At 42.2% G+C, this 11,208-nt stretch overlaps 1 protein-coding gene across 8 annotated transcripts in view; it reads right to left on the reverse strand.

The window, feature by feature from the left end:
• Positions 1 to 10,886, reverse strand: part of GALNT7 (polypeptide N-acetylgalactosaminyltransferase 7) — a 74,945-nt gene extending 64,059 nt beyond the window's left edge. The window contains exon 1 of one of the 8 annotated variants that reach the window (XM_061583955.1): positions 3,142 to 3,814. In XM_061583955.1, coding sequence (XP_061439939.1) covers positions 3,142 to 3,267 — 126 coding nt within the window. In that variant the 5' untranslated portion in view covers positions 3,268 to 3,814. Of the gene's footprint in view, positions 1 to 2,656; positions 2,699 to 2,782; positions 2,906 to 3,141; positions 3,815 to 10,790 lie in introns of those variants that run through there. The other 7 variants (XM_061583956.1, XM_061583959.1, XM_061583954.1 and 4 more) reach the window with 7 other exon arrangements.
• Between the last annotated feature and the right edge of the window lie 322 nt (positions 10,887 to 11,208).

Consider the following 11,208-nt stretch of genomic DNA (forward strand, 5'->3'; position numbering starts at 1 on the left):
TGGAGAGCTTTTAGAATCCTAAAACTCAAGAGTGTTTGGATTTCAGATTACGTCATTACTGTAGTCAAAAGCTTGAAAATGCATCCAATATAAACTGAAGGGCAAATAAACTGATGGGCCCTGCAATCCTATGGCCCATGGTAGAGTTCCAGTCTCAGAACAATATCTGATGTTGGATTTCCCCTCCACCACAACAGCCATTTCCATGGCTTTTGCCCTGCCAACAGTTGAGAGCTGAAGAAAGGGTGTGCCAGAGATGGTTTGAGGGTGTACTTAGAGATGTGAAGGCCTAAACAAACACAGGAAAATTTGGGGGGGGGACCTCTTTTTTCATTTTGGGAGGATGGGGAATTGGAAAAATTCAGAGAAAAAACTATTTTTTCCAAATTTATTCATTTTTTCCCCTGGGCCTTCATATCTCTAGACATGCTGGCAGTGAACAACAGGAAAACGTGGATCCAAATGATCCATAGCCTTCTTACTTTCCCGAGACCCTCCCTCCATCAGAAAGAAATCATGTCAGCTCAGGAGATGGTATATTTTAATTCCATTTAATTATGATTATTTTAAAGCTAGGAAAAGGACAGAAATGAACAAGAGCACCCCTCCGTCCTAACTACACAGCAGGGCATTGGATAAGGCACCTTTGCTTTCCCCTTCTTCTCCCTCACAAGTCCTTAAGATTGTGGAGCAACATATAGTCTGTTTTAATATATCATAGCCATCCTCATCTTCTGTGTAAAGCTTCCTTGTGACAACCAAAATTTGGATTCAGCAATCCTGAGCTTCTAAGACTGTCCTAGCAGCTAGAACAGACGTAACAAACATGGTACTTTCCAGATGTTGTTGGACCACATCTTCCATCATCCCTGACTACTGGACATGTTGGCTGGAGTTGATGCGAGTTTTATTCCAAAGCCATTGGCAGGGCACTATATTGGCTATCCCTGAACCAGAACATTCTGTTGGTAGAATGGCACTCACTACTGCTGGCACTTCAAGCAGAATTGTTTACCAAAAATGAAATGTTTCACAAGGCAGAGTCAAAAGTACTGTGGCTCATGGGGCATGAGACAGCTGCACATATGTGGTGAGTCTTGCATTCTCATAAATGTTATGTCTATTATTTATTTATTATATTATGTGCACATGCTATTGAAATTTGCTGTAATATTTGGTCTTACAAAACTGTTTAAGGCCAATTTCTGCTCTAGTTTTAACATACAGTAGAATACAATTCATGTGAGACATTATGTACTAATTTAAAAACAAAACAAGCTTTAAATCTAATTCAGCAAGGAATCTATCAGAAAAAGGCCAGACATGAGAAACCGATGCTGTTTGCACCACTCTCTGCATTGTGGGCCCCTTACATACATTTCCAGAGGAAGCACATTCTAAAGGCACTGGAAAGCAACCCCGAGGCTGATGAGATAGATATTAGAGTATATACCATTAGCAGTTAAATGTTGTGTTAATCATTTTGACTGCATGCGCTTCAGTCAGAGCCTTGCTATTAAGTTTAAATATAAAAACACTGCCACCTAGTAACTAATGTGAAGAATCCAGCTGATGTGGAAATAACCAAGCACAGCTTAGGGAGTGTACAGGAATGCACTGCTGATGCTACATTGTTCAAGAAGGCACAACACACATTTTCTCCAACTACATCATTCACACTAGCAATATAAACAGAGACCTACAACATTCTATGACCTTAATTAAACATGGTTGCTATCTTTTTTAACAGCCCTTCTCCCATGTCTTTAACAACAATCTAGCACACAGAAATTTAACAGTGAAGCTTTTTCTGGCTGGGAGAGAAGTGTTGCAAAAAGCTTCAACAGCTATATTTCTGTCTATCAGGCAGCTGTACAGGGAGCAGAAGCAGGACTAGTAAAGAGAGTGAAAACTAACAAAGGAGTGTTAGCATTACAGAATTCATATTCAAGGTTATTTAACACCATCAGGCCCATTTACTCAGGGCTCAGTTTAAATGTGATACCAGGCAGGCACGAAGAACTTACCTGCAAAGCAGGAACACACACAGACAACCCATCTCTCCTCTGGATTGGGCTCTCAGCTACAACCCTATATACACTTACTTGAAGGCAAGTTCCCTTGAACTCATCTTGACTTCTGAGTAAGTGCTGGTTTCCCAATGGTCAGTGTCAGACAGCAACACATCTGCCCAGTACAAATTCCTAACATGCTACAAGTACACATACAGGTAAGATGACCTGGTTTAAATGAACTACTAGTGCACGCAAACTCCTGTGGGTGTGTTCCTCTTATACATATAGCATGACATACAGTTAGGGCCTCATACCATAGTAGTCAGAGAAGTTTGAACTATCCTTGCAATATGCATTGATAGGCGAAATGGAGCTTCTAATTTGTAATAGTATGCATTTTCAGGGAAAACTGTTTTTTTCCCCCGAATAAACGCACAGAAAGCTGAATCTGCAGCAGCCATTAACGTAAAAACCGTACCTCAACAACCCCGGTGAAAAGCCAACACTCTTGAAACAATCTCTCAGCCCTATATAAATGTATGGTCCCCAGCCCTGTTACCTGAAACACCTTCTATGGGTGGGTGAATTGTTGGGTGAATTATTAGGAGGAACCTGAAGTCACAGCCAGGGTTGCTGCTTACCTCCCTACAACCAACCCACACAGCAGAGGGCCGTATGAAGCGTCCTGCCCCAAACAGTTCAAGGGTCGCATGGAGGCAAACTGTACACCTAAGGAGCCCGAACTACCTTTTAAGTGCGCCACCTACCTATCTGCCTGGGAGCCAGCACCAGGCAGCTCCTTCCCTACACCCAGACGGCGAGGGGGCGCCCGTGGCTTACAGAGGACCCTCGTCCGAAGCCGCCACACTCCCCTTCTCAGGCCTTGCCAACGCCACAGGCCTCAACAGCAGCCGAAACCGCCCCCTCCCAGCTTGCCGACCCAGGTTAAAGAGCAACACGGGGGGGGGGGGGTCGGAGGAGGCTTCGGCCCGGTACGGCGCCTCAGAGTCAGCCGAGAAGAAAGAAGGGTCGGCGGCTAGTCCGGACACAGCGACACCCCACCCCCCTACACACACACCCACCCCTTCTCTTCTTTTCTGCGGCCGGCTCGGAGACAGCGACTCACCCTAATCCTGTCTCCCGGGCTGGGCTCCTCTACGCGCGGCGAGAGCGACGACCAGAGTAGCAGCAGCCCCAGGAAGGAGCCGAGCAGCAGCACAGCGCGCAAAAGGAAGCCCAGCTTCAGCCGCATCCTCGGCGCCGGCCCGACCAGCTCCGCTCAGCCGCCGCCGCCGCCGCCAGGCTCCCGCTGTTGTCCCCACCCCCTCCCAGCAACTGCTGTTGTTGCGCCTCACTTCTGCTGAGCTGAGCTCTGCGTGGTTTCTTCCCCCCTTTCGCTGTTGCTGCTGTTGCCGCCGCCTTTCTCTCTCTCGCTCGCTCTCTCTCTGAGGCAGCAGGCGCCTGGCGCCGAGCCTCGGTCTAGCTTCCTTCCCTGCAGCTTCACTTCTCTTCCCCTCAGCCTTCCTCAATCTCTCTGCTGCTGCCGCCGCCGCCGCCTCTTCTTCCCCGACTCTTGCTGCTCGCTGTGTTGTCTCGCTGCAAACCACAAACTTTTTTTTTTAAAGATCCTCCCTCCCTCCCTCTATCTGCCTGGATGTTCCTGTTCTCTTGGTATATACGCGTGAGTCCTCTCCCTCTCTCTCCTCCTTGCTACTCTTTCAGCCCAGCTTGCTAAAATGAAGCAGGAAGTCACCACTACCATCACCCCCGGGAGGAAAGGCTCCACGTGGCTGATTTTACAGCCCGAAGGGCTGTTTCAAACTGACGTTAGACTGGGGCAGCCTTTTTGACACGTCCCCTTACGGAGATAGATTTCGAAGAGTAAACCTGGCAGAACTGTGCAAATACCAGACTGCTGCTCCTGGCTTTGGCAAGGTAGGAAGAAGGATCAGCGCGTTTGCCTGTTCTTGCTCTCTGCCCGTCTTTGTCTTGTCTTGGAACTGGATTGTCGCAGGAGAAAATCCTACAGTAAAAGGTGTGATCAAGAATTGCAACGTTGAAAAGAGTAGCAACGTGTTTTGGTACCCTTAGCATAACAGCGATGGCTGCCACCGAAAGCCAAAGATCATTTTGTGATGTGTGTGCGGGAATGAAAGAATGCCACTGTCTCAAACAAAGGAAGAAGTTAAAGTCACCTTAAAATCAGCTCACAATGCATTTCATCAGACTCCTGAATGTACCTTCTTTTTGTTACAGAGCAGGTCATACGGTGGGCATGATAAAAATAAAAGGCAGTTGTCCAAAAGGAATTGTTACTCACCCTGAACTGATGGAACCCACCAGATGATCATATATTTTGCAGTTGAAAGTAAGGATTCTCTTTCACAGGCTGTCTTTCAGCTCAGGGGGATGAGAGTTATGTGTAGGTCCATAACAAATAATATATTCTACTGATGGCTTCCTTAGGACATTTACAGGTGGAAAGTTTCATCCCAGTAGAAATCACTGGATGTAAAACTGACAGCTCAGGAAGGCAGCCCATCACAGTAAATAAATAGCATAGTTCAAAATACTGTGGGCTCCTCCCTCAGCTTACTTTCTTCTCTTTGTTCCTGTTATGTGTGTGTCGGTTGGTCAAGTACTTGTGAACCACTGAGTGAGGTGGCAGTAATTTGTTTGTAAATAAATTGTTTTGGTGCCTGGAATAACTGCTGTAATAATGCAAATGGCCAGGTTGGTTTTTCATATGTTAGAGATGTGCTAAGGCATAGCCACACTGTGCAGTGTCCCCCCTGTGCCATGACGTAATTATACATTGGGTACATTAAAATACAACTCATGTTACATATTAATATGGCCAATATAGCAGTGTTTTTATGACATCAAGAGCAGTATTGGGGCTAATTACCATGGAGTTAACTAATTTCAAAGGTTCCAGCTGCAAGCCAGTACACACTGACTTGGGAGTAAGCCTTACTGAAATAAATGGGATTTACTTCTGAGTAGACAATTAATTTATCAATTAACCTTAAAAATCATACATTTCCTGCTGTGATGGAGTTGTGGTTCCAAATAATTCCCCCCTGTTTTTACAGTGTTTACAGTATAGCAATATGATAAATGTTATCAAAACTCAGCAGGCTCAAGCCACAACAAAATTAAATCATTGCTTTTCTTTTTATTAAATACTTTTTTCCTTTTCTAGATTAATCTGATGCTTATTTTTAGCATTTTTGTAGCAATCTCCATAATAATTAGTAGGCAATATTTTTTTAAAAAAACTATATTCAGAAATGTAGCTATGCCAATTTGTTTCTTGGAGTAACATATATATTTAGCTTATATATATTTAGCTTACATTATTATAAGGACAGAATATGTGCTGTTCTTTGAAATCCTATGCATCCTACAAGTCTGTAGTACCTGATACTCATGAAAACTTCTTCTTGATTGTGTTTTATTTTAAAAGTAGAGCAAGTTTTGCATGAAGAACAATATGCTCAATAAAACAGGGTTAAAATGTATTCAGTAATGATAAAGAGGTTCAGCTTGACACACTTGGAAAGCAAAGTCTTAATTTGTTTCCAAATCTGGCTAAGCTCTGCCAGCAGCAGGAGCTATTTCTTCTGTCTGCAAAAATTGCTATATCTCTCTCCATAAAAGGCTTAAGCTACTGTAAAGTTCACCACAGAGTGTAAATACCCCCAGATACTGCAGGCACTCATCTTTACATGGGTTTACTGAGAGTACAAAAACTTACTAGTCACACATTGGTTAGAGATAGATAATACAAGTATAAATCTTCACAGATTTCATCCAAAAACAAAAACTTGGCTAAGGCTATGATCTTAAGGACACACTGGAGAGTAAGCCCCACTGAATATAATGGGACTTGCTTTCAAGTAGATATTATTATATTACACTGCACATTAAATTATTCCTAATGCAGTTTCTCACACTATGTAGTTGTGCTTGGTGGTCCATGTCAATGGTTTATGTCTCTTAGCATGGCATCACCTATTGAAACATGTACTGAATCCAGAACAGGAGCATTTCTATTAGGAAGTGAGAATACATTGCAATATTTTGCTATAGGTCGCTCTGGTTAGGGGAGATTATGCTTGGGGGCATGCCTTTCTCATCACCCCAACTCCTGCTGTATAGCTTTAAAATATTCAGGGTTGGGAGTGGCAGCCTTCTAACGCTACAACAGGCCCGGCCCCAGACATTTTGTTGCCTAAGATGGAACAGCAAGTGGTGTTTCCCTACCCTGCTTAAGTCAAGGTCCAAGGCTGGTCAACTTATTTTGATACCAGAGGCAGATAAGCGTCTCTTTCCCTCCCTGACAGTAAGAATACAATAATAATAAATTCACAATAATAATACATTCAAAATAACAATTTGCTGCCCTTTCATGACACCCAAAATCAGCTGTCCAAGGCAGCCACCTTACTCTGGCTAACAGTAGGGGAGACCTTGGTAACATGGTATAGCAGAATGCAGTGAGACATCAATGCCGCCCTCCCCAGCAGGCTAACATAGTTGTGGTAGTGGGCTGCAGTCTTCCAGCCTAGGTTGGGTGGTCCCCAGTGGTGGTTTTGGAACTTATATACAGATTTCCTATGATGGTCCTGGTATAGTAGAGTACTGGGGGAATTAAATTTGTGGCTCCTGACTCAGCTGCCGAGCATGGGGAGGAAATTATCTGAGGGTGGACTGCAGGGCTGGCATCAGCAAGCTGTGGGCCCTGCTAGGGCGCTGAGCCTCCGCAAGCTGTTTAGGAATGCCATGTGTTGATGACAGGTCTGGCTTGTCCTTAACAGCACAATCCTATACATGTCTACTCTGAAGTAAGCCTCATTGAGTTCAATTGGGCATAGTCCCCAGTCAGATAAGTAGGTAAGATTGCAAACTTATATCTAGTTTTGTCTGGGCTAACTCTCAGTCCAAACCCTAACTTGGTATTGTTTTCAATTTATGGAACATTTTGGTTGCAATCCATTTGTTCTAATTCTCCCACACATTTTGGAAAGTTGTTTGTTTGCTATGCATTTGGACACCTCACAAAATATCATATCCAAATTTTGCATGATGGTTCCAGAGATCAAAGAGCAGGTTTTCATCTGTGTTTGGCTACAGTTGGATGCCATTTTGAAACAAGATGGTGGAATGAACCTTTCAAAACTGCACTGTTTTGGTTTTTTAGAATTCCTGAACAACACCAGGTAGTAATTAATAAAGAAGTGGTGTTATGCTAGTTGAGCGTATAGGTAAGATGGAAGGCATGCACACATTAAGGATTTCCAGAGAGGATAGTCGTGTTAATCTCCTGCAGCAAATCAGCAAAGAGTCTTCCCATGTGACTCTTGTTTTACTGAGAATTGTGTGTCTAGGCCAAAATATGGAGAGTGCCACACAAGCCTGCTGGCTTTGCTTGCTGCTTGATATGGTTTAATTGATGGTTTAAAGTTGTTATGTGGTATGTGGCTTACTTGTTGTTTTTAGCTATGTGTAACCTGCCTTGAGACTGCATAGTGAAGGGAGGGCAATCAGTCAATCAATAAACCAAGTAATAAGAAACACTGTCATTTTCCTGCATACAGAAGCCTAGCAGATTCTGCTTAAAAAAACTTAAGATGCCATGTTTCATCTTAATGCTCATCCCTGAATCAACTGCTGTCATTTTAAAACTGGTTATATTTGCCTAACTTGTGCCAGCTAAAAACTCAAGGCATCATACAAGGTAACAGACAGAAATTTGTCACAGGACAGGTTTGACATAAAGAATGGCCAAATACCACGTTGAACTGCTTTACATAGATTTAAAAGCTGTCTTGATACAAAACAGTGAATAAATAGAACACATGTGTCTTCTATAAGCATTACAATATAGAATTACCAAACACAGAAACTCAGTTACTAACTAATGTGGATAGGGTTTTGTTTTGTTTTGCTGTAGTTGTTACTGAACAGCTTTTAAATGGTATTAAATGCCATAACTAAATTGGTGACCTATTGTAACTTGAAGGTGGAGTATCTCATTATGCCTCTCATAAGCCATTCAGGTCACTTTTCTGCAGAAGATTTAGGGATTGTACAGTATCCATAACAGGGCTGCAGGAACATCGGTTCCCCAGCTTTGCGGACATTGAACTAGACCTCAGTGTAGATGCGGTACTATAGAATAAAAGGCCAATGACATTGTAGGTGGATTCAACAGGAGCACTGTTTTCCCAGACTCAAGAAATTATTGTACAGATCTACTCAGCAGTACTTGGTATGGCCTCATTTAGCTGACTATTTTTAGTTCTGGGCATCTGAGGAGAGTTGCAAAGATACTGAAGAGTTTCCCAAGGCAAACTCTATGAGCACAGGCTGAAAGGATGCATTTTACTTGAAGAAAAGAGTAACATAACAATCCTACAATACTTAAATGGGGAGTAAGTTCCATTAAATTCCATAGGGCTTACTTACGAGTAATGATGTCTAGGACCACGCTATCAGGAAGGGGGTCTGCTCGCAGGCTTTAAATATTTGGGACATCAGAAAGAAGAGAAATGACAGTAGTTCACAGAGTCTTAATAACAATTCACAATTGCAACATTGGGTACATGCTGACAATGCAGGCCTTGTTCTCTCTATTGAAGTTTAGGGTGTGTGTGTTTGAAACAGTTTCTGTTTCTTTTTGTCCTGGGAAGTCCTCAGTAAAAAGTTTAGTTTGGTTTTATAAATTTATATACCACTCTCATAAACTAGAGGCTGCACACAAACTTGATCTAGAAAGAAGATCTGAACAAAAGATTCTAGACTTTGTTTTTAAAACAACAACAGTGTTGACATGCTTGAGGTCCCATTGAGTCTTGTAGTGGTTAGTGTCAAACTAGGGTCAAGGAGCCCAGGGTTCAGATCCTCATTTTGCCTTCAAGTTCACTTGGTGACCTTGTGCCCATCTCTCAGCCTTACCTACCTCATAGGGTTGTTGTGAGCATAAAATGGGGAGGGGGTAGAGAGATTGTGTACACTGGTGGAAGAATGGGATAAAATGTAATAATTGCTTTTTAGAGGATATGTCAAGCCTATTGGCTTCATCATATGCTTCCTTGCATGTCAAGTTTTTTTTTCAGATATCTGATATCGGCTATCACTTTGCTTGACAACCTCTTTGTTTTGTCTTACAATCTACTTAATAATTTCTTCTTCCTCCTCCTCCTCTTCTTCTGTTTAATAAAGAGGAAGGAAATCTGCCCTAGAATACAGTGAGAGTAGATCAAGGCAGCTGTGCTGTTCATTAACTTTTTCACAAGTTATGTGTTCCTCTGAGACTACATACTTTTAAAAGAACTATTTTACCTTGAGAGTACAAATTTCTGTCTAGAGATATTTGAAAATTAGATTTATATGTAGTAATTAATTCCCTTAGTTGTGATCGTTTTCAGCTGGAAATGTTTGTGAGGAGGCTGAGCTTGACCAGACTCTACTACTCCCAATACTCACTTCATTTTTAATGTCCAAAGGGGTTTGGCTTGGTACACCAATAACTGAAACCAATTTGTCATCTTAAGGCTCATGCCTCCGTTTCCCCAAGCCAAACAAACATAGTGCTATACGGTACTATCATCAGGGGTGTAGCAAGACATTTTTTTTGGTGGGGGGGGGCAGAAGGGTTGGGGCATTGGTCACTATAAAAGTTTTCTGGGGGGGGGAGATTTTATAGGTAATGACAACCCCCGTTTATGCATTTCAATTAGGAACTATGACTTGTGAAGTTTATAAAAAAGCAAATCAATTTAAATACAATATTTTCCACACGCAAAATAGTTATGTAAACTAAATAACAGTGACTAGGAAGTAAATGCATATCATGCAAGGCAACCTACCATAATAATCTGAACTGTTGATAAAGTCTAATGAACTGTGATTTCTATGCAAACTTGCAGAGGAACTGTTCACTTGAAATTCCTTCAAATAAGTTATTTTCAAAAGCCAAGATTACAAAGTTTGTTTTTCTGTGATGCAGCACTGAACACATGTATGGTGTCAACACATGTGTCAAAGTTGAGAATGAATTTTCACACACACCTGTAGATGCACCAAAGGTGAGTCCTGCAGCATACAAAGTGTACATGCGTGAAAAGGCTTTCTTGTACAGGTACAGTGTTTTAGTAAGCTCGTGAACTGTGAGTTCCTTTCTCCTGAGGCAGCTACTTCCTGGAACTAACTACCCTGGTTTCCTTTGCTCTGCCAGGAAAGCAATTAAGACAAGTTTCACTTTAAAAATTAAATTAATACCTATAAACATAACTTTTTATAAGAAAATTCTCAACAGCATGTCACATAGGAACTATATGTCTCTGTGAACTACAGGTGCTAGAATTAACTGTACAAGCACACAATCTCTGTTCTACATAAAGGCCCTGGGCCAGCCAGCTAACACTGCTTGTGATGGCTGTATCATCAAATGTCACATGCCCTATTTTGGTAGTACATAAGTTCACATGAGGAAAGTTAAATAAGGTGAATTATTTATAATGATTTGCGCAGTTGGGTGGAGGTCTAAAACTGTTGCAACTAAGGCTCTAGCCACATTATACTCTTCAAAACCATTCTGAAATGGAACTGGATTGAAAGGATATATTTTTATACTTTTTTTTAACAAACTAGGGAAGAAATGCCCCCCAGACATGCACCCCACACAATATTCCAGCTCCCATTGCCTGGGCTAAGATAGTAAGATCTCATTAGGCTTCCTGGGCCTTGGAGAGCCAGCTCACTCACCTCTTTGCTTCTTCTCAGATCCTGCCTAAGACTAGGCTAGGTTGCTGCATTGTCTAGGTCCACATGCCTAGGCACACCCACCAGATGCACTAATAGCACCCACCACCTACAGAGGTTGCCTGAGCACTGCAGGGGAGGGGGATATCAGTGCTGCCAACACAAAGTTTTTTCCCCACCAGACCCACACCCCAAATCCACCAAAATCTGACCTTAACCCAATAGACACCCTGTTTGATAACATGTTTGTGTTATTCTGAAACACTTATGAAAAATTGCTTAACAAGGTGGATAATAGAATTTAAAAGTACTAGCAACCATTGGTGTACTGCATTTAAGTTTGGAACTGCAGACATAAATGTGTGTGTGTGCCTTTTAGACAAAGCTTGGAAGTAATTTGTTAGGAAAAACAAATTATGTG

Source organism: Rhineura floridana, chromosome 9 (assembly GCF_030035675.1).
Source record: "Rhineura floridana isolate rRhiFlo1 chromosome 9, rRhiFlo1.hap2, whole genome shotgun sequence".
Lineage (NCBI taxonomy): Eukaryota > Metazoa > Chordata > Lepidosauria > Squamata > Rhineuridae > Rhineura > Rhineura floridana.